We start from the raw sequence: 23,842 nt of genomic DNA, 5'->3' as shown, positions 1-23,842 counted from the left end.
TAGCAAGTGGGTTTTTGAAGGGAAAAACAAGAGGCACTTTTTTTTTGTTTATGAGACAGAATCTCAGTCTGTCACCCAGGCTGGAGTGCAGTGGCATGATCTCGGCTCACTGCAACCTCCACCTCCTGAGTTCAAGCGATTCTTGGACTTAAGCCTCCCAAGTAGCTGGAATTACAGGTGCACGCCACCACACCCAGTCAAGTTTTGTATTTCTTTTTTTTTTTAAGTAGAGATGGGGTTTCACCATGTTGGCCAGACCGATCTCGAACTCCTGACCTCAAGTAATCTGCCCACCTTGGCCTCCCAAAGTGTTGGTGTTACAGACCTGAGCCACTACGCAGAAGAGGCACTTTCTAAGTTGTTTACCAAGAATTTACATTAGAATCACATAAGCTATTGATTGGCTGTATGTTATTCTTTATATCACAAATTCTAGGAACAACAGGAAAATAATGGGTGAGGCACCTAGTTAGGAAACTACAGGGGAGAAAAGAAAGAAGAAAATGGCTTTAAACAATGGCCCCCCAGGCATGGGGCAGGGGTGTGGGGTCGTGCCTGAATCCTATACTCAGGTCTCTCTGGGCCTGATACATTTTGCATAAAAATATATAACAGTACATCAGAATATTATTACTCATCAATTCAAAGGAAATACTGATAGATGCTACAACATGGATGAACCCTGAAAATATGCTAAGTGAAAGAAAATAGTCACCAAAGGCCACTGTCTTTGTCTGTTTGGGCTATTATAACAATACAACAGATTGGGTGGTTTATAAACAGCAGAAATGTATTGCTGTCAGTGGTAGAGATCAAAGTCCTAGATCAAAGCCTCTGTGTAGATGAGATTGAAGTGAACTCTTGAGGGTGAAGAGAAAGGTGGAAGACAGCTTAGAGGGAACAGCAGATGGAAGGTCCTGAGTCAAAGATGTGGAGGAATTGAGAGAAGGCCAATAAGGCTAGACCCTAGAGAGCAAGGGGGAGAGTGGTGTCAAATGAAGTTGGAGAGTTAAGCGGGGACCATACCACATTGGGTCTGTAGGTCATATTACCAGTTTTTATTTTTTTTCCTAAGAGCATGGGCAACCACTGAGGAATCTTCAGCCGTTATATATATGTGTGAGAAAGAGGGACTAATAGGTACACATTGTGACATGATATAGATCTGCAAATTTATTTTTTTTCTATTTTTTCTTTTTAAAATTCTTTCCCACGCATTTATTCTCTGATAGATCTGCAGTTTTAAAAGATCATTCTGGTTGTTTGGTAGAGAACAGATTGGTGTGAGATCTGTGGTAGATGCCAGAAGACTGGTTGAAAAGCAATTGGAGTAGTCCAGATGAGAGAAGATGTGATGTGGGCTAAGATGTCAGCAGCAGAGATGGAGGAAGTCAGCTAGATAGCACTTGGTGATGGTTAGTACAGTGCCTGGTATGGTGCCTGCCACACAGTAAGTGTTCAATAAATGAATGACTAGAATTGGATATGGTTGATTAAAGAAGGTCTTAATGAATTTCAGTTTTCTGGCTCGATCATCTGTGTAGATGCTCTTGCCATTCACTGATGAGGATCCCTGAGGAACACTGGATTTGGGGGGAAGGATTATGAGTTCAGTTTTAAACATGCTGAATTTAACATGCCAGTGAGATACATGTTAACATGTTAACAGTGAGATACGTGGAAACGTCAATTAGGCAGTAGAATGTATGGATCTTTCTGACTCTTGCCACTATACATACCATGCTGCCTCTTAAATTATCATTTAGGAGATTATTTTAGTGTCCTGTTTTGATTTCTGGTTTTACAGTTTTAGAAAATAAAGAACTTCATACCAGCCCACAGTGGTTTACTAGATGGCTTTGGGGAAAAATATCTGATTTGGTTTACAGTTCAGGAAAAAAGAAAGGGTTGGGCATTGTTGAGAGGTAAACATATTTATTCTAGTTTTGCACTGATGGCTTGGATTGGTCTTGTCCCTGGATGCCCCAGCTTGGGGCTTGAGGCATTTGCTGTCCATGCGCCAGGATTGAGGTGTCCAGAATGTGCTTAGCTACAGCATAGGTAAATGTCCTGCACATTGATCCAGGGATTTTATCTAATTAACAAAACCCTGGCTGGGTAAATACATTTGGCTGTCTCGGGGCCTCAGAGAGGCTGTCTGTTTATTGATTGTTGTATCATTTTGGCTGGATGGGAAGATATTAATGATGGCATCACAGCAACCAAAACATCCAGCTCTCTTAATCAGGAAGTATGTAAATATCCTTGTGGCTTGCAGTGGATTGAAACAAAAGGTTTTTCCTAGACCAAAGGTCAAGGCCTCAAGGGCATCACTCCTGTCATTTGATGCTTATAGTGAGAGCATCTAAAGATCGTCACACAGTTTTTTTAATGCTAGGGTGTAACCCACACAGGTTTTTTGAATGCCTTTCCAGGATGTTGGAAAGGCAGCATAATGTTACAGAAAAAATACAAGAGTTTTAGAATTAAAAGACCTGGTTTCTACTTTTGACATAGTTACTAACAAACTATGTGACCATTAATAAGTCACTGAATCCCCCGCCTAAGTCTTAGCTTCCAAATCTTGTTCATGGGGTTCCCACTGAGAACTTTTAAATACAGTTCCCCAGTCTTCAGAGAAATCTGAATCCTTCTGGAAGGGTCTGGATTACACACTGAAACCCTAGGCTTGTTCACGTAGACCTTGTTACCTGTCAAGCAGTTCTACAGAGTGGCCTAGAGCCTGGCTTCTTTTCTGGAGTATGTGGCTTGCTGAGGCTCTGATTGCTTGTTCTCTGATGATAGAAGGGCAATTGGGGAAGATTGGATTAGCAGCTTTTCTGTAACTTCATGGGTAGGTGAGTTGTGGGAGCAACTGGTCAACTGTCTAGAAGCTCTGCAGAAGCAGGCAGTTGGCCATGAGCAGAGAGCAGCCAGGGCCTAACACAGGGGGCCTGGAGGGGAGGGGTCATGTCACTGAAAAGGAGCCCAGCCCTTGTGTGGCCTTGGGCTAGTCTCTCAGTTTCCTCAGGGCCTCCATGGTAAAATATTTTTGATGATACTTGTCTGATCACTTCCCAGGATTTTGTGAGCATTCGAGGCAGGTGATTCCTTGTCTGGAAAATTCCTCATCCTTCGGATCATCACTGGCCCTCCCACCCTAGTCTTTTAATATGCAAATGCAGGGTGCCTTGATGTTCTACACACGTGGGATATGTAGGGCCGGCCATATTGCAATGCACATGTGGGGCAAGGGCAAGAAGAAGAGGGTGAGAGTCATCATGTTTGGGTAGACCCAGTTTTTAATGGCCTTCATTTGCATATCAAAGGTTGCCAGCCTGGCTCTAAGAACTGGAGCTTTACAAGAAACTTTTCTGGAAATGCTTTAAAAAATGAAAACTTCCCAAGGACCCCTTTTCCTATCTGCCTAAAATAATTTCTTAACAACTCCAACTCCAGTACCTGTGGGTTCCCATAGTACCCTGTACTATATAAGTACTATACAAGTGAGAGCACTTGCCACCATCTCTTGGGATGGGTTATCTGTTTCCTTATCTCCCTCACAACACTGAGTTTTGGAAGGCAGCAGACAGTTGCTGTGTTGTTCATCACTATGCACATAAATAGTTACCAAATACTTATTGGATATTATTGAAAATAGTTTTTTTTTGATCCCCCGCGCCCCCAGACAGCGTCTTGCTCTGTCACCCAGGCTGGAGTGCAGTGGCACAATCTTGGCTCACTGCAACCTCCACGTCCTGGGTTCAAACCATTCGCCTGCCTCAGCCTCCTGAGTAACTGGGATTACAGGCGCCTGCCACCATGCCCAGGTAATTTTCATATTTTTAGTAGAAACTGGGTTTCACCCTGTTAGCCAGGCTGGTCTCAAACTCCTGACCTCGTGATCTGCCCACCTCAGCCTCCCAAAGTGCTGGGATTATAGGTATAAGCCACCATGCCTGGCCATTGAAAGTGTTTTGTGGTTTTTTTGTTTGTTTATTTAATTGAGATGAGATCTTGCCGTGTTGCCCAGGCTGGTCTTGAACTCCTGGGATCAAGCAGTCCTCCTGCCTTGGCCTCCCAAAGTGCTGGGATTGCAGTTGTGAGCCACCATGCCTGGCTAAAAGTGTTTTGTAAATGATAAAATGTTAAGCAAACTTTAGTAACTATTACAGTTGTAATAAACCTGTAGACGGAGGACAAACAAAAATGAAGTAGTTGAATCATTTATTCATTAAACAAATAGTGCCTACTATGTGTGGCACGGTGTTTGGTAAATCAGTAGTCAGTCAAACATGTACATGTCAGACATGAATCCTACAAATGCAAAATTGCAGCTGGTACAAATACTGCAAAGGAAGGACACAGAGACTCAGGAGAGTGTGTGACAGCCAGATTTCCCCTGGTCAGAGGAAGCTTGAGCTTGGAAGTGAAGGATAAGGAAGAGTTATCTAGGTAGAAAAGCGTGGGAAGAGCTTTCCTGGCGCAAGGAACTTTTCTTTGCAAGAATCCTGCAGGAGAAGGCAGCAAGGCCAGTGTGAAGAACTGAAAAACGCCTTTGGTACTCCAGCTATAGGAAGGTGCCAGGAGCCTAGAACAAGCAGGCCCTGCAGGGCATCAGAGGCCACATGAAGGAGCTTTGTCCTTACATCAGTGGCAGCTGAGATGAATTGAGAGAGGATCAATATGGTCAGCAACCACTCTGATGGCTGAGGAACATGAGGAACTAATGGGAGTGCCCTCCTGCTTGTATGTGCCAGGCATCATCTTGGGCATGGTCCTGCCCCTTGAGGCAGTGTAGGCCCCAAAGCTGTAATCTCTCAGGGCCCCACAGCAGGGGCGACTGTCAGGCCCTGCCTCCCTACCATCATTTCTGTGGCTTAAGTGCTGTCTCTTCTCTAAAATCCCAGCTTAATTAAAATCAAAATGCAATGCATGTCAGCATGGCCAGAACCAATTGGAATTGTTTTCCCCAAGGAATTTTCTTGGAAACTGGGGAACAGATATAAATCCAAGAATATAGAAAACAGTCGAGCCAGTGTATTACTGGGCTTATAATATTCACTTAAGCTGCTTGCCTTGCAGTTCCTGTTCTTTCTCTGCCCTTCTTGAAAAACCTCAGAAAATCTCACTTCTGAACTTTGAGGCTCTACTACATCCTGCCTCATTTATGTTTGTCCCTTCTGAGCAAGAGCCCTCGGCCCAAAGTCCTTCTAAGGCAATCAGTGATCCTCTCCTTGTGATTCTGTCAATGGATGCAGATAAAGTGGATTTCTTTTTATTTTTATTTTTTGTTTTTGAGATGGAGTCTCACACTCTTTCACTCAGGTTGGAGTGCAGTGGTGCAGTCTTGGGTCACTGCAACCTCTATCTCCCAGGTTCAAGCGATTCTCTTGCCTCAGCCTCCTGAGTAGCTGGGATTACAGGTATGTGCCACCACACCCAGCTAATTTGTGTATTTTTAGTAATACAAAAAATAGCTAGCTGGGTTTCACCATGTTGGCCAGGCTGGTCTCGAACTCCTGACCTCAGGTGATCCACCCACCTCGACCTCCCAAAGTTATGGGATTACAGGCTTGAGCCACCTCACCTGGCCTTCAAGTGGATTTCTTATCATTGGCAGGAAGGCAATGGTAGGGACTTTGGAGTCCAACAGAACAAGGCTTGAATCCCAGCTGTGACCATTTGTTAGTTCTGTGACCTTGGAAAAGTTTCCTCTCTAACCTTAGATTCTTCATCTGCAAAGTAGGGATGATAATTGACTTGCCTCACACCATTGCTATGTCATGTTTACTGATTCATCTCCTTGCTTTTCTCTCCAGTTGTTTCTTGTATATTTCTCCTCAACTAGGCTGTGAGCCCTGTCACAGCAAGGTGTATGGCACTTCCTTCTCCTACCTTCACCATAGTAGGAGCCTTCACACAAGACTGGCTGGCACTCAGAAGGCACACAGTACAGATGGAGTCTGGCCTGTTGATTGATTGGTTGATGGAAACCTTGTTTATATTCTCCACAAGACTAACCAGCAGGAGAGCACAGCCCTAGGCAGCAGCTGGGCAGGCTGGTCTGCAGGATCCTCCATTCATGTGGATGAGAGACTCTGGAAGGCTGCATAAGAATCCTCTCTGAGGCTGAGCTGAGGCTTCCATCTCAATGCCCTTTTGTTTGGAGGGATAGCACCCAGGCCTCCTGCGAAGCCTGTGTGTTTGACCAGCCTTTGCAGATGGACAGTGAACTGGGGCAGGATGTAAAGCACAAACAATTGAGGGAGGCCCCTGGAATTCCCAGGGGCTCAGAGTCCAGCAGGGGTGGGGAGGGGCAGGATCCTTCCCAGGGCACATCAGGGGCTCAGTCACAACCCCTAGATGAGTCAGACAGGATCCCAGGCACTTTTGTCTCCAGCCTCACTTCCTCTCCAGTATTCAGGTCCCCACTTAGCTTCTCTAATGGTCAACATCCAGCCCTCTTTAGGTGCCTGTAGGTATGAGGCACTCTCTGCCTCCTGAAGAATAGGCAGATTCTGATTGAATATACATTCATTCCTTTCTTCTTTTGAGATATAATTCACATACCATAAAATTCACCATTTTAAAATATACAATTTAGTGGATTTTAGAACATGTATAAGATTGCACAACCAGCACCACTAATTCAAGAATTTCCAGAATGTTTTATCACTCTCCCACACCACCCCAGGCCCCCAGAAAACTCTGGTCCCAATAGTAGTCACTCCCCATTCTCCTCTCCCCCTAGATGTTGCAACCCCTAATCTGCTTTCTATCTCTGGATTTGCCTGTTCTGAACATTTGATATAAATGGAATTATACAATATGTGACCTTTTGTGTCTGGCTTCTTTCACTGAGCATAATGTTTTCAAGGTTCATCTGTGTTGTAGCACATATCAGTACTTTATTCCTTGTTGTGGCTGAATAATATTCCCTGTATGGATGTACTACATTTTATGGATGTGCATCCATACAGGATGTCAGTTGTCAGTTGATGGACATTTGTGTTTCCACTTTTTAGGTATTATGAATAATGCTCCTATGAACATTTGTGTACAGATTTCTGTGTGAATGTATGTTTTTATGTCTCTTCAGTATATACCTAGGAGTGGAATTGCTGGGTCACAGAGTAACTATACGTTTAACGTTTTGAGGAACTGCCAAACCATTAATGTGTGAGGGTTCTACTTTGTCACATCCTCACCAGCACTTGTTGTCATCAGTGTTTTTTTACTATAGCCATCCTAGTGTGTGTGGAGTGGTATCTCATTGTGGTTTTGATTTGCATTTCCCTGATGGCTAATGATGTGAGCATCTTTTTATGTGCTTATTGGCCTTTTCTGTATCTTCTTTGGCATTTATTTTATTCTCTTTTCTTTTCTTTTCTTTTCTTTTGAGACAGAGTCTTGCTTTGTTGCCCAAGTTGGAGTACAGTGGTGTGATCTTGGTTCCCTGCAACCTCTTCCTCCCAGGTTCAAGCGATTATCCTGCCTCAGCCTCCCGAGTAGCTGGGATTACGGGCACGCGCTACCATGCCTGGCTAATTTTTATATTTTTAGTAGAGTCAGGGTTTCACTGTGTTGGCCAGGCTGGTATGGAACTCCTGACCTCAGGTGATCCGCCTGCCTCAGCCTCCCAAAGTGCTGAGATTACAGGCATGAGCCACCACACCCGGCCATTCTTTGGCATTTATTCATTCTTAAGGGCCGTTATGAGCAATATATCTTATTAGGCATTGAGGAGGAGAAAACATGTATCATGATGATCTCTGCCTTTCACAGAACTTGCTCTGGTAAGAGAATTGTAATTAGTGCAGGTGAAAAGTTAGGGCTTCACAGGCAAGGTGGCCTGTGGTTTGGGTCTAGAGATAGGTAGTATTTTTATACAAGGAGCTTTGTGGAAAGACTTTTTGGGCAATTGGAGTAATATAAGTAAAGACAATTTGTAATTAGTAGAAAACAGTTTTATCTTCTGACGAACTTGGAAGTCATAGTGTGACAGCACCTGGCATAGCACTTGGTACATGATGGGCTATCATTATATGTTAACTCCCTTTGCAGCTCCCTCATTTGGTCTCAGCTCTGTATTCTAGGACTGCATGGCTTCCTTTTCCTCTTCCAGATTTTTAACTCTTAGGAGACAGAGCTCCAAGCTACATGAGCCTTGGTTCCCTAAACTGTGGTTTCAAGTCTCCTCCTCATCCTAGTCATTTTTAAATGAAACAGCCACAACATTTTGGTGCCCGCTCTGAATTCCAGTGTGGTATGACCGTTATTGTGAGGAGCAGGGCAACCATCCCCTTTGTTTAAGATTTTATACTTCTGTTAATATGGCCAGACCTTGCATTAGCTTTCTTGGCAGCTGCATTATACTTCTAGGTTCTGTTAAGCTTGTAATCAACCCAGCCTCCTAAGAACCATGGCTTCTTTTTTTTTTTTTTTTTTTTTTTGAGATGGAGTTTCACTCTTGTTGCCCAGGCTGGAGTCAGTGTCACGATCTCAGCTCACCACAACCTCTGCCTTCTGGATTCAAGCAATTCTCCTGCCTCAGCTTCCCAAGTAACTGGGATTACAGGCATGTGCCACCATGCCCTGCTAATTTTGTATTTTTAGTAGAGACGGGGTTCACCATGTTGGTCTCAACTCCCGACCTCAGGTGATCCACCCGCCTTGGCCTCCCAAAGTGTTGGGATTACAGGTGTGAGCCACCACGCCCGGCTCATGGCTTCTTGAATGGCCTGTAACCTTTTGATTGGGTTTGTTTTCAGAGCTTGTTTTAACCTAAAGATAAGGACACTTTAAGGCATTGTATTTGCTTGTGAATATGTAGTATTTGAAATGTGAATATTTAGTGTGTGAAAGTAGTGGCGGTGGTATGGAGACTGCCAGAAAGAAGAAAGGATAGGTTTGAACCATTCTTAGCAGGAGACTAGAAGGGAACTAGAACTTGCAAGAGAGAAGGTTCTAGGAAGCAGGACTAATCAGAAGGTATCCTCATCCCTCAGGTAAACTCCTTTCCACTTAAGGCTTTTCCTTTTTTTCTGTCAGCTGATTGATCCCATCAGACAACTATGGTGTGCTGATGCATGCTAAATGTGGGAAGGAAGGGAAGAATTGGGCTTATGAGCCCTGGAAGGCAGCGTGGTTCCGTAGAGCTTGAGTTCCATCCCGCCAGCTGCTATTTACTGGCCCTGTAATCTTAACCAGTCATTTACCCTCTGTAAGACTTGGGCTTCTTTCAGAGGATCAAATGAGATCATAAATATCAAGTATCTGTTGCGTAGTAGGGAGCTCAAGAAATGTGAGCTCTTTTGAACTCCATCATTCAAGAGCTTTGCAAGACAGTGAGTTGTGCTCCCTGACCCCTGTGTAAAACATCTCTGGGCACCTGTGATACTTAGCACACTTATCTGTGCGCTTGCTTCATTTTCCCTCCTCCAGCTCAGAATAAGAGCTCCTTGTGGGCCAGATTCATGTTTGATTCATTTCAGTGTCTGTCAGCGCCCAGCACAGATGCTGGCTTGGAGATGTTACTTAAGTTTTGTTGAATGAGTGAAGGCCACACCTTTGCCCAAGGAGGCCAGGTATTATGGTTGGCTTTTTACTGTCTCTTCTTACTAGAAATTTTGTAGGATTCCTGAACTTCACAAAAGGTGGCTCAAGTACCAACACTGAGAAGTTTGAGCCGCTGTTGTGTCTCACTGCTGTGGTGTGACAGGTTTCCTGGCAGCCAGCCAGGATGCCTGCTGTGGGGCCAGTAGGTGGCGCCTATGACCCTTTACCACACCTCAGGTCCTGCACAGGCCTTTCCTTGTCACCACGGCAGCTGCTGGCTGTCTGGGCAGGGTACCCAGATGAAGGTGCTTTGGGCCACTCCCTCCCGTTTATGGCCTTGTATTGTTGGATTTTCATGTTTTATTCAGTCTCAGCCTTGGCACACACTGCCTGGGGAAGCAAAGATGTTTGCCGTAGAGGATCCCAGGAGATCGCTCTAGGAATCTGTGCTTCTGGCCCAACCTTTCTGGCACACTCTGCCTCTAGGAAGTCATCCCTGTGGCTCTCTTGCTCTGCATTCTCATGGCACCTTCCTCTAGGGTCCTTGCTTGTATTTTAGCTGTTTGCCCTGTGTGTAGCTGTCCAGTGATTGCCTTGAAGGCAAGGATACCACAGAATTCATCAAAGAATCCTGAGCGCCCTGCTCAGAGGCCTGGAATAACCAGTCCTCAGGATGAGTTTATGGAATGAATGGATAAATAATAAGTAGCACCTCAAAAATTGTTATCCACATTGAAGAGTATTCTACAAACAAACTAGCTTTACTCTGCAAAAAAATGTCAATATGAAAATCAAAGAAAGATTGAGGAACTATTCTAGATGAAATTGAAACACATGCAGTGTTTGGCCCTGATATTGATCTTGGCTTGCATCTGGATCACAGAGGGAGTTTGCTATAAAGAACATTGGGATAATGGAAGAAATTTGAATATGGGCTGTATATTACATAAAAATAGTTTATCAATGGTAAATGTTCTGAATTTAATCATCGTTAGTGATTCTGTAAGAGAATGCTCTGGTACTAGGAAATACATGCTCAATAAAGTATTTGGGGGTAAAGGGACATAGTATCTGAAATTAATTCTCACATGGTCCAGGAAAAAAATAGAAAAAGAATAGAAAAGCAAATGAAACAACATGTCAACAGGATATGAGTGGAGACTATTTGAAGGGATATGTGTGTGTGTTATTTTTGTAACTTCTATAAGTTTGAAATTGTTTCAAAATAAAAAGTTAAAATAATTTATGCAATTTAATATGTGCCAAGTTTCTTTAAGAGAGATGGGACAAAGAATGATCACCCAGCGTTGCACTTTATTCAGTTGATCCAGCAAGTATTCATTGAGGTGGTGATTCAGCTCCTCCACTGTGCGCTTGAACAAACAGAACAATTGTAATAATAGCAACTAAGATTTGGAAAATGTAAGTGCTCTCAAATACATTATTTTCTTTGGACATCTCAGCATACATGTTAGGTAGGGCTGGCAGGCTGACAGGGTAAGATGACTAAGGTTCAGAGAGGTTAGTGTGATCTGCCCACAGTCACACAGCCTGGAAGAGACAGACAGAGGCAAGCTCATATATATAGGTCAGTTTTTTCCAAGGAGGATGCTTTCTGAGCCTCCAGGATTTGGACTGGTTAATTTCTGCAGATCATTCTTTAAGTTCAGAAATTTTAAAGCTTTCTGTGATAGGAAATAGCCAGTTATGAAACAAGCAGACACATTTCGCAGTACACCTGAGTTTGTGGTAGATACTGCATACTTGCCAGCCCGTCTCCTCCCTCACTGCCCTTACTCCCCTTGGAGTTCTCCAGGCATGATAGAATGCTTGGTGGGCCATCTCACTGGGAGTGAGAGCATCTGGAGAGCTTCCTTGTCGAAGGGTCCCCAGCTAAGCCTTGGAGAAGGGTGCTCAGTTCAAGTAGCAAATGGAGAAGTTGCTGGAGAGGCCTTGTCTGTGGAGCTGAAGCACTAAGACCCTGCCTGAAGACTGCTGGCCCAGGCTGGGGGTCTATGAGCAGCCTTTGCTCCCTTGCCCTGCCCCTCCTAGCCCTTGCTGGCAGGATAGATAAGGCACAGATGGAGGCCGCCTGGGGATTCTGGCCTCAGGCACCTTGCCTCTGCTTAGACAGCAGGGCCTGGTGCTGTTATTACTGTAAACAGGGCCTTCTGTGAGGCTCCAGCCAGGGCCCTGTTGCCCAGATAGTAATCATGATTGGGTCTGCATGGCTCAGTGCTTCCAGGCCTCTGATGCAGGTGGGATAGGGCTCCCTACCCTTCAGCCCCTCCCCAGCTGCAGCTGAGGGCTGGTTCATGTGAAGGATCCGGAAATCAGTTGGAACAATGCATCATTGAAGTTCAGTGGCCGCTTTGTATTGATTGGTCCTAAAGAAAGAGGAAGAAAAGTCAAGTGGTACCTCCCTCCACTGAGTGAAAAAGCTAGTCCGTCTGAATAACTTGAAGCTGCCCCTGTGTCCCTATCTAGGATTCTTTCCCTCCCTCCTACAAACAGCCTGGGGAGTTGTCTTCTCTTTGGAAGTCTTGCTAAGTGCTCTGTCTGCTAGGAATCTACTCAGTTTTCATTTTGATGCTGCACATATTTAGAATCATAAGATTGTAGAGCTGGTAGGGACTTTAGAAAGAATTTCATTCAATTTCCTTCTCTTACTGCAGATAAAAGTAAGGACCACAAAGACATTTATTGTGGTCACAAAGCTAGTAAGTGATAGAGCCGTGACTGGAATCTGTGACCTCCAGCCCATAGGCCTGTATCCACATATGTCCTCAGCCCTGAGACTGAGAAGCTGCACCCACCACCTCCTACATAGACATAGAAGCCTAAGTTCTTTGAAAAAGACGAGCATACAGTTATAAAACAGGTAACTTCCAACCAGATAGAAGTATTGGTGAGAGGTTAATGTAGGTAAGTGCTGTAGACATTCATTCCTTCAGACCCTGAGCTTTGTGGTGTGCCACCTGCTATGGCAGGCACCTGGAGCAGAGAGATGAAGACAAGTCCTTGTTTCTAGAAGGACATGCTGCCTACTGGGGATGTTAGACATGTGAACAGTATGATAACTGCGAGACAGGTTAGCACAGGCTTGTGGTGGCAACAGGCCATCTTAGGGAAGGCTTCTTAAAAGAAAGTATAGGAGTTTTTTTTTCCTAAGAAATTTTTATTTTAAAAAAGTAATAGTATGGTCATTGTTATAAAAACAAACAATACAGAGGCATTCACAGCAGAAAGAGAAAGCTTGACAGCTTCATCGCCCCTTCCCCAATCACAGGTAATAGCTGTCATCTGTTTGGTCTTTTGCCTGCTGGAGTCTCCAGGATCACTGGTGGATGGGAACAGGCTATGTTTTTCTGATTTATTCGTCCTTCTCCTGTGATCATCGTCAGCTCTTGGGCTAGGGAACCTTCCCTTTCCTGCCGCTGCTCTTGCCTGGGAATTTTAGACAGTTCATTTATCTATCTTCTGATAATTTTGAGCACTTAGTATGTTCCAAGTTCTGTGTATACCTTTTCATGTATCATCCTGGTTTACTCTGTCACTTCTTTAAAATCGAGTAAACACAAATTGGAAAGTGATAAGAATAGCATAAGCTCTTCTTATGCTATTTTGTATAGTACTTTATTGCATCCCAAATATTTTTACATATTTTGTCTCACTGTCTCTTCATAGCACCCCTATGTGACATATATAGTAGGGCTGGTAGGGTACTTTCCATTTTTTTTTTAACAGATGCAGAATCAAGCTTAGAGAGCAGGAGCTAGCATGTAAATGAAGGAAGCAGTTGAGATCCCATTCACCACTCCTCACCTAGTAAGTGACAGAGCCTGGATTTGTGTTATTTATTTGAGATGGAGTTTTGCTCTTGTTACCCACGATGGAGTACAGTAGCACGGATCTCTGGCTCACTCCCCCCAGGGTTAAGCGATTTTCCTGCCTGAGCTTCCTGAGTAGTTGGGATTATAGGTGCCTGTCACCACGCCTGGCTAATTTTTTATATTTTTAATAGAGACAGGGTTTCACCACATTGTCCAGGCTGTTCTCAAATTCCTGACCTCAGGTGATCCACCCGCCAGAGCCTGATTTGAAACAAGATCTTTCCTTTTTCGTTTTTTTTTTTTTTTTTTTAAATCTTTTGAAATAAGATCTTTCCTACTGATTTTTCTGACCCACTCTACTGCCTGAGAGTTGTGCAGGAGCTGGGATTCAACTCTGGACTTTTTTTTTTTTTTTTTGAGATGGAGTCTCTCTCTCTTGCCCAGGCTGGAGTGCAGTGGCATGATCTCGGCTCTCTGCAACCTCTGCCTTCTGGGTTCAAGTGATTCTCATATGTCAGCCACCTGACTACCTAGGATTATAGGTGCCCGCCACTGCGCCCAGCTAATTTTTGTATTTTTAGTAGATATGAGGTTTTGCCATGTTGGCCAGGCTGGTCTCGAACTCCTTACCTTAGGTAATCCATCCGCCTCAGCCTCCCAAAGTGCTAGGATTACAGGTGTGAGCCACCATGCCTGGCTTCAACTCTGGACTTCTAATGTGGTCTATTCTCTGTCAACTACCCTGGGCAATCCTTAGATAGGGTCACCTACTGCCCTGCCAAGCAGGAGACCTAGTTCGTTAGGGAAGGACCCTCCACAAGTCTGGAGTGAGCCCAGAAAGGCCTGCTTCCCTAGCCCACTCTGCTTCCCTAGGCCCTGGACACAGGCTGCTCTGCCCTGAGTGGCAGCCTGCATTAAGCATTCTACTCATCATCTCAGGGATGATGGAATCCTAACCTTTTCGGAGACACTGTACTCTGTCACAAGCATTGCTCTTTTTAAAAGAGATTAATTCACTTGCCACATTTTGTCCATTGGCGAAAATCTCAGAGGAGAGCAAGGATGGCTTTCTCAGGCCTCAAAGGCCCTTTCGGCCGCTCTCAGCAGGCAGCCAGTCCCCTAGCAGGCCCAGAACTTTGAAATGACTGCCCACTGGGCATTCACTTGCAAAGCAACACAATGAAATGGAGGAGACCTCGTTTGTAAAATCCCAACTTTATGGGCTGCTCTGTACAAAAGTAGTGGTTGGGGGCACACACCTCTGAAGAGGAAAAGTTACTCGTGGTTGGGCGTTCTCTTGTGGTCCCTTCTTGATTTACCAGGTGCCACCACTCCTCATGGGAGTTCCGTTTTAATCCTTAAAACCACTTTGCACGAGAGGGATTAATGTCTTCCATTTTGCAGCTAGTAAGTGACAGAGCTAGAATCTGAACTCCAGCCTTTGTACTCCAGGGTCATTCCTTTTTTTATCGTTACACCTCAACCCCAAGAGACTGCAAAGAATGATGCTCAGTCAAGGAGCTGGGCAGGGCTGAAAAGCAGGAGTCTCACTGAGGAACACCAAGATTTCCTCCTGTGAATGGCCCCTCAGATTTGTAGAGCCCTTTCCTTCATATTTCAGTGCCACCTTCTAAAACTCCTGTGACACTGGGAGGATTGTGATCCTCATTGGACCTATGAAGAGACTGAAGCTTACCAAGATGATGTGCCTTCCTTCAGGGCGTTAGAATAGTAGGTGGCAGAGCTAGAGCTAGAACCCAGGTCTCCGGAGTCTTCCATTTGTTCTTTCATTGAAATGATATAGCAGGTTTAGAGAAGTGCCTCTTCCAGCAGTTCCTTCTCTTTAAATAGAAAACTTTGCAATGTGTAGAAGAGAAAATCCCAAAATGCAAACATGCATATAACAAATAGTTCAAAATTATTAGTGATCAGAGACATGCAAAATAAAAGAATAATATGATAGCCCTTTATACCCATTAGACTGGCAGTGATTAGAAAGCTGGCTATGGCCACGTGTTGACAGGAAGAGGGATACATAGGCACACCTCTGTCCTGCTTGTGGAAGGGTCAATGGAGCAGCTATTCAGGAGAGGTCCCTGGCACTATTTAGTCAATCAACTACGCACATACCCCAGGACCCGGTGATCTCACTCTGAGTACATGCCACAGGGAAATGCTCACATAGGTCCAAAAGGGGACGTATGAGAGGATATGCTGTGAGCATTGTTTTTGGTGGCTGGGACATAGAGGTTCCCTGGGAGGTATGCCTAGGAAAGCAGAGAAAGAAAATGTGGACACACACCACGGGGAATTATGCAACAATTAGAAACAGTGGAGTTCTTGCATACCTAGCAATGTGAGCATACTTAAAACAAAGTTATAAGCAGAATTTTATACACATACACACACACAGGGACATACCTGTGTATATGTATGTATAAAAGTAGGAAGGAAGGCAGGAAGAGAAGAGATAAATCTTGCCTGGCTTAGGTCTTGGAAAGCAGGAGCCTCTCTCTCTGTCTCTTCCTCAGCCAGCAAGAGGCTGGGCACAGAGTGGGTATGTGTACTTGTTTGCTGAATGAATGAACACAGTGCCTAGAGCCAGCCTCACTGAAGTATCCAGTCATCCTTATGACCACATCTTAGAATCGCTGGGTATTGGCCAACCTGCCACTACTAGCTTGAGAGCACTACACTTTGTTCCATCAAAATGATGGAAGTGAGACAGGATGGTAGGGTCTGTATTGAGTACTTGCTATATGCCAGGGCTGGGATCGTATAAATTAGAGATTATTATTCCAAAGGTCAGAAGACTGAAAATTAGAGTTGATTTGCTCAGAGTTATCTAGCTGGATCAGAATTCAAATCAAGGTCTGACTTACTCCAATGCCGTTTATTCGTCCATTTCTTTTTATTAGACTGCACGCAGCCCTTGAGGGACAGTAGGAGGAGGCATTTCAATCTTCTTTCTTCAGCCCTACCTCTAGAACAGTGCTGCTTCCACAATTTTCAGGGCCCAGGCAAGGGAACTTGGGTCATTGTTTACTCTGAGGCATGAGGGATTTTAGTCACTCTGAGTTTATCCTAGTTACACTCTCATTTCTTATTTTCCTGCCCAGCTCTCCTCTCCCTAGGTCTGTATTACAGCAGCCTCCAGACTGTTCTTTTTATCCCCATTTTGTACCCTCCACCCTTTCAAATTCAGCCTGCTTAGCAATTAGGTTAATTTTATAATTTTTTTTTGTCCCAAAACCTTGAATGACAACCTCACTGCCTTTGGTGGGAAGCTAAGGAATGCCAAGTAGGTTTTCTCTCTGTTGCTAGCTTCAGTGGATTGGTGACTGATTGGAACCTGTTTTGAAGAGCATTCTGAGGCTCTTTCAAAGGCTCCACAGCAAGAGCTGCTGGGAGAGATGTGTAATATGCCTCTTAGACGTGGGAGTGCAGGGCAGTAGCATGCATGCCAGGAATCTGTCAAACCTTTAGACTGACCTTTCATCCTAGGATCCATTACTGATTTCATGGGGGCTGTGAACACCTGATTATTATATGTAAAAAAAAATTTTTTTGAGTGTGTGTGCTCCTATGCACTTTTCTGGAAGAAATTCGATCATAGTCACAAAAGAGCCCATAGCTTAAACAGGTTTATGCCCACTGCCTTGGCCTCCTAGTCTGACATTTGAGGCCCTGTGTTGCCTCTGCATACCTCAGCAGCTGTTTCTCTGCTGTGAACTGTCACCCAGATGGAGCTGCCTGATGGTCTCTGAATGTTCCTTTCCTGCTTCGCAGTCATATCCTATTTCTTGCCTTGATTGGCATGCACTTCCTTCCACTTCTCTAAACTCTTCCCCTTCTTCAAGACACAATTCAAGTTTGTTCCCTCAGAAGCCTCTGATTTTCTTCAGCCTATCCTGATTTTCTAGCCTTTTAGACTGAGGGTCAAAGAAGTGAGGCCATCCCAATTAGGATGATAGTTAAGATCAGAACCATGCGTGCTCTACTGTATCACGTGGCCTGCTAAACAAGGAGAGGAGATTCTGTAAATTAGACAGGGTTCTTGGCCATAGAAAATGGTTTCTGTGTAAAAGAAGTTTAACATTATATATAGTAAGGGACCTTCACCAGAATAAATCCTCCAAACTAGAGATAAGAAAGGAAGGTTTCCTAATCCTCCCTTAATACTCTCCCCTAACATTTTGTGCCCCAGTCACACCAAACCTCTTATGGGGTCTCATGTATCCCATGCCTGCTGTAGGTGAAGAAGACTGCCTCTACCTGGAACACTCCTTCCCCTCCTTCACCCCCTTTTGTCTGGCCAGTTCCTCTTTATCAGCACCTCCTCAGAGAGGCTTTTTTGGCCACTGAGACTGGGTTAAGTTCCCTTGGTACGTGCACCTGCAACCCATAGTCCCATTCATAGCACTCATGAGACATGCAGTTCTGTGGTGTGCCTCCCTCTTGGGCTTTGACAGTGCTTTTGAAAGTGTTTGAAATAAGCATTAGTACATGATGCTTCTCATCCTCTCAAGCCTTAGTTACCTGCTAACATCAGCAACACAGAGATTTTATTTGACTTGATCTGTAAGGACATTTACTATAGATTGTGGCACAAGAATGGTGCTAGGACTCAAACCCAAGCCTTTGGACTCTCTGACCTTTGGCTAGAACCCACTGAAAAACAGACAGCCTCCTAGCTTCCCCAACCCCTTCTGCCCTTTCTTAGCACTGTGTTGTTTGATATACTGTCTTGAGCCATGTCTTCTCCTCACCCTCATCCAGAATCTAGCACAGGACCAAGCACATGTCATACTGATTCACTGACATCAATGTAGTCTTTATCTTTCATGTTATCTAGAGCCAGGTTCTGTCTAGAGGAAGGGTGGTGAGGTAAGAAGGAGCCTGGCTTAGAGTCACTGCCAGCCAGTCACTGCACTGCCCCTTAACCAGCTGTGTGACCTTAAGCAAGTCATTTCACCTCAATGAGCCTGTTACCTTATCCTTGAAAAGAGGAGATTACTCTTAGCTCCTTAGGTGGTATGAAGAGCACATGGAATCATGAATGTAAAGTACCTGGGATAGTTTCTGCTTGTAGAAGGTGCTCAGTAAGAGTTCATTCTATTTACCCACCCCTACATTGTTGGGTCCCTTATTCCTGGGAGCCAAAATTCAGACTTTTAGTGGGATACTTTAAATTCTGTGTTTGTTAATTTATTTAACAGTTATTAAGCTTCTACAACATGTTAGGCACTGGCATATAGATTCCTGGAGGGTCTATGTGGACTCTCCTAGGAACCTAATCTATTTCCATCTTTCCTTGGGTTGAAAGATTTTCAATTTCTAAACAACCACAATATAGGTAAAGTTGAGAAACGTGATCATTTTGTCAACTGATAACTAACTAGATAAGACATGTCGTTCGGCATTCTGTTCCTAACATTGGGAAATTAAGGAAGGAAGAGCTGTGGACTGGATGAGTCAAGGAAGGCTTCCTTCTTAGGAGTCCACAAGCCATAAGGATTGTATTAAATAGCATGAGAGGAGAATTCAAATATGCAAAGGGGCAGAGAGAGAGTATTCTGGACCAAGGGAGTGGGAGTGTCAGAGTATTAAGATAGGGAAGGATCATTCTTTTCTCAAGGGCTAGGAAGATAACAGGGGGGACAGACTGATTTAAGGGAAGGAGAGAGGTTGGGGAAGCCTTGGTGGGGCAGAATGACCAGAGAAGCTGAGATTGGGAATGTAGTCCTCAAAGGCCTCTGTTTCCAGACTCACTCAGCCTCCGTTTGTTGACTGTGTCATTTCTTCTATGGTTGTTGCCACTCTTACATCCATGATAAGCCATACCCTGAAAATATTTCTCTGTCTCATTTTAGACTGCTGTCAGAAGGCGCAGATGTCAATGCAAGGCACAGACTTGGCTGGACAGCACTCATGGTGGCAGCCATCAACCGAAATGACAGGTGAGAGATCTCCTTCCACACAGGGCTCCTTTAGGCAGATCTCTGCAGTCTGCGCTCCTGAGCGTGCTCCCACCTGTTGTGCCTCCCTGCTGTCTTCTTCCAGTGGCAGAGAGATGGATTCAGACTAAGGTATGGAACTTCACCTGGTGCATTGGACTCTATAGTAGCCATGGACATGGAAGATGTAGCTTTGATTCCCAATTTCTTCAATCATTGGCTTTGTGACCTGAGGCCAGTCATTTGCATTATTTTAGCAACCAGATGTTTGGAGCCTGTTGTAAGTGGTTATATGTATAGGTGCAAGTTACTGTCATGTTCTGTTACCCCCGTCTGTTCATCTTGCGAAGTCTGCAGTTATTGTCCCCAGCAAGTGCTCCTCCAGGGGCTTTTTCTTTGGAGGTTCTGCTGGAAACTAAGAAAGATGGGGTATCTCTTTCCCTCCCATTGGAGGCTCTGCCGTTTTCCTGCCCCCTCCCTCATTCTCTCAGGGTTGTAGCTATTGTATAAAGATTGAAATAGTTTACTTTGTGTAGTGAGTTATCTTAATTCTCATAGTTGCTCCATAACATATATATTATGCTCACGTTGTAGCTCAGAAAACTGAAACCCAAAGAGAAAAAGTGATTTATCTCTGTCACTTGGACAGGATTTAGAACCTGGTCTGGCTGCTTGCAAAGTCTGTGTCACTGTGTTTTTGAGTTTTTTTTGAGATACAGTCTTGCTTGGTCACCCAGGCTGGAGTGTAATGGTGTAATCAATGGCTCACTGCAGCCCCTACCTCCTGGGCTCAAGTGATCCACCCACCTCACCCTCCCGAGTAGCTGGGACTACAGGTGTGTACCACCACACTGGGCAAATTTTTTTTTTTAAGATAGGGTTGTCACTATGCTACCCAGGTTGCTCTTGAACTCCTGGCCTCAAGTGCTCCTGTATCCTCTGTCTACCAAAGTATTGGGATTATAGGCATGAGCCACTGTGCCCAGCTATGGTCTGTGTTTTTTACTGTATCTCACTGCTACCTCCCGATGTCAGATCCCAGCCTAGTGCGGATGCTGCCTTTCCATTTCAGTCTGTTCTAATTTCTGCCTTGGAGTCTGTATAATTCTGGAAGTGTTGGGATGAAGTACACATTTGTTCTAGCTACTATTGTGTGAAATTGATTAAATAAGAGTAAAAAAGGATACTTTCAAAGAAAGTAGACTGGGCACTTTAGAAACAGCCGTTGAAATTTATAGTTGGAGGTACCAATTTCAATTCTTTCTGCAAGTAGGCATTTAAGGCTTTTATCTGCCAGTACTGGCTACCTCTGAAAGGATTATAAATATGAAAGAAAAAAATGTAACTAGGATTTTATAATATAGAGGTGGTACTGCCTCAGACTGACTGAGAGACTTAGCCATACATGAGATGGGTCTCTCTTGTGTGCTCCTTTGTTATTCTCAGTCTTGTTCTCAGTCACTCAGTTTCCTGATTTGCCCTCTTTAGCTCCAAGCACCTATGCTTTAAAAACAAAATTGATATAAATAGGCTTCATAGTTGAGAGACCTGGAGTCCAGTCCTGGTTCCAAGCCTTAATTGAATTTCAGAACTCCATGAACACCCTGTTTCTTCATCAGAAATTGTTTCTGTGAACATTTAGTGACTATCTGCATTGAGCCAGGCCCTGTGCTAGTGTTTGCAGAATCCAAGACCGTGGGGAATTTGCAGTCTAATGGGAAAAACAAATGCAGGTAAAGAGACATAATATAGTATAATCAGTGATTTTAGAGCAGTGTCTGTGGGATACTCTCAAAGCAAAGGGTGGGAGGAGACTTAGTGTGGCAGCAGAGTAGATTCTCGCCATATTCTTTTGAGAATCCCATGAGGTAATGTATGTGCTATAGGTTATAAATGGTGGGTTGTTAGTCTCTGATGCCCCCATTAGACCTCTGTACACAAACATACCTGTTAATTCTATGCCACTGGTACTTCACCACATGGACCAGTCTTTTCCCCCAGCTTGTAGGTGTTTCCTTCTGCAAGAAATAGCCAGTGGTGCTAAAGGAGAGGTGGAGAGATGTGTTCCCTTCTGTGTGTAGTAGTTTCAAGGTTGAGACTGAATAGGAAATAACACGATGCTTAAGAATACTGTCAATTAGTGATCAGATGGCTAGTAGATGTGCTTTTGGGGACACATCTCTTTGAATCTAATGAGTTGTTGGTTTAACTGATTGTTCTGTCTTTATCCAGAGCTATTAGCAAATCAGCAATGCCTGTTGAGCAAAGTGAGAGTGCTGGCTTGTATTAGTTGGACTAATTAAGTATCCATTTTGTGCCCTTCTCTTCCTTCCACCATCCAGGGAGGACAGATTTTTATTAAAAATAGCATACTCTTGGGTTGGATTTATGTATTCATATCACAGAATTTTTTTTGGCTCCTACTGTTTGCCAGGTACTGTTCTATGTACTTGAAATAACATTGATGATAAACAAAGATGCCTGCCCACAGAGAGCTTCTTTCTGTATTAGTTGTGGTCCTTGGATAGAGAAAGGCGTGGACAGACAATAAGCAATAAGTATAATGGCAAAGTAAACTATATATTAGAAGAAGTGCCATGGGGAAAAGGAAAAGTAGAAGATATTGGTAGAATATATTGGTCAGGGTGAGTAGGCCTCATTGTTAAGGTGCCCTGTGAGTAGTCTTGAAGGATTATCATATCCATACCAGCACAATCTGCCAATAGGTTTCTCCTTGTTAGAAATATAGTGATTTTCCTTTAATCAATCACTAACTCCTTCCTGAATCATATTGATCAGGCCTAAAATACTGCCATCTTTGAATTAGATTTCGATGAAGGGAAGATAGAAGGGGAGCACCCTTGATTCAAGGCTGAAAGCAGAGAGGACCTTCACCTCCTTTAGGATGTAGGTAGCCCACAAGCTCAAGAGAGAGATCCTCAGAGTAGCCCAGTCATTTCACCCTGATGCTGCTTAATAATATGTTAAGTCTTTAGGGATATAGAATACAATAGTCTCTATCCTTAAGGAGCTTAACTTCTTGTGAATTTCTAGATTTGTATTACTTTTTAGTTCTGAATAGAAAATAACAGTGCTATAGAACTACGTTCTAATAATGTGCACAAGAATTTAATTTATAATGTATTTTCTCCTTTTATTTTCAAAAAGAATTTGAAGTAACTCAAATTAAAATACAAATATAAATATACACAGGAGAGGGAAAACTGGATCAAGATCAGAAATCATATTGGTTAAAGGAAAGATAATTTTATAAAGATTGAACCAGAGATTCTCTTTTCTGAAAATAGATTTATTGTTTTTGTAAAAACATATAGAAAAGAAAGTAGTAGTCTCCTGAATTCCCTCTATATAGCAGTTGATTGTTGTATATATGTTTATATACAAATTTAACATGAATGGGACTGTGCTGTATTTACTGTAAATTAGATAATTAGGGAAATTGGGTATTAATTTAGATTGACATTCCCTGATAAAGCAAAAAAGGGATACAGAGCATTATATCTCTGTATATTATATGTATTTATATTATCATTATATATATAAAATATATATTAGCATTATGTATATCCAGCAAACATATTTAAAACCTCTACGATGTCAGGTGCTAATGTGCTAGGCTATCGGGGATTCAGAGAATAAGCAGTCACAGCTTTTGCCTTAAGAAGCTTACTTGGACTGCTGACATCAAGGACTTGAGCAATGTGATGGCCATTGTCTTCAGTAGCCATGCTGCCAAAGCTTTACCAACATTCTACTAGGACAATCCTTTTGCCGGCCCTAGTAACAGCTTGGGTATAGTATTGACTCAAGGAACAGTCACTGGGGTCTGGCCCCCTTCTCCACAGTGAGCCCTCTATAAGCCTCATGCCACAAGGCACTTGTTTAGCCTGAATCTGCGTGTCTCATTCTGTATTGCTCTCTGACCCAGTCCAGCTAAAGGCTAAGCCACAGGGTCCCAGAATGATCACTGTGACTTAGCATAGCCCTCACCGGCTTGTGCAAATATACACAGCCTTCAGCTAAATTCAATTAGTTTTTCTTTAAGAAGGGAAAGAAATCCAATTTTACCAAACACGGACAGACGGTGGAAGGCACTTTGATGTTACAACCTCTCAGTGATGCTTTACTTAGTCACAAGTTCATAAGCAAGAAGGCTTAATTACTTGGGAAAACACAGGATTAAAACTGGACACAATGGCTGAGTATCCGCTCTCGGGCGACTTGATTCGAACCCATGCACCCAGTTCGTGTGTGGTGCAAACTTTGATGTGTGCTATGACAAGCTGAAAGTCATGACCCCCTTGGGGAAGCTCCTTCAGATGGCATTTGCAGGATGTGTAGGCGGAGAGGCAGGGCCTGCCAGGCCTGTTTGCTCAACTTTGATGTCCAAGCAGCCACAGGCCTCACTATTTGCTCTTCCACTGAGGGATGGATTGGGAGCCTCCTACCTTTCCCAGTGAACAATGGCCA

The 23,842-nt window shown here is 43.7% G+C and overlaps 1 protein-coding gene across 1 annotated transcript in view; it reads left to right on the top strand.

Annotated features, from left to right (window-relative positions):
• CLPB (ClpB family mitochondrial disaggregase) overlaps positions 1–23,842 on the top strand; it is a 146,482-nt gene that overhangs the window by 9,774 nt on the left and 112,866 nt on the right. Inside the window, exon 3 of the mRNA XM_021675089.2 lies at positions 19,268–19,354. Within this exon, the coding sequence (XP_021530764.2) occupies positions 19,268–19,354 (87 nt within the window). The remainder of the gene's footprint in view (positions 1–19,267; positions 19,355–23,842) is intronic.

Source organism: Aotus nancymaae, unplaced genomic scaffold (assembly GCF_030222135.1).
Source record: "Aotus nancymaae isolate 86718 unplaced genomic scaffold, 86718_ANA_hifiasm-v0.15.2.pri h1tg000059l, whole genome shotgun sequence".
In the NCBI taxonomy this organism is placed as follows: domain Eukaryota; kingdom Metazoa; phylum Chordata; class Mammalia; order Primates; family Aotidae; genus Aotus; species Aotus nancymaae.
The sequence above is the reverse complement of the archived record's forward strand: the minus strand, read 5'-3'. Positions and strand labels throughout refer to the sequence as shown.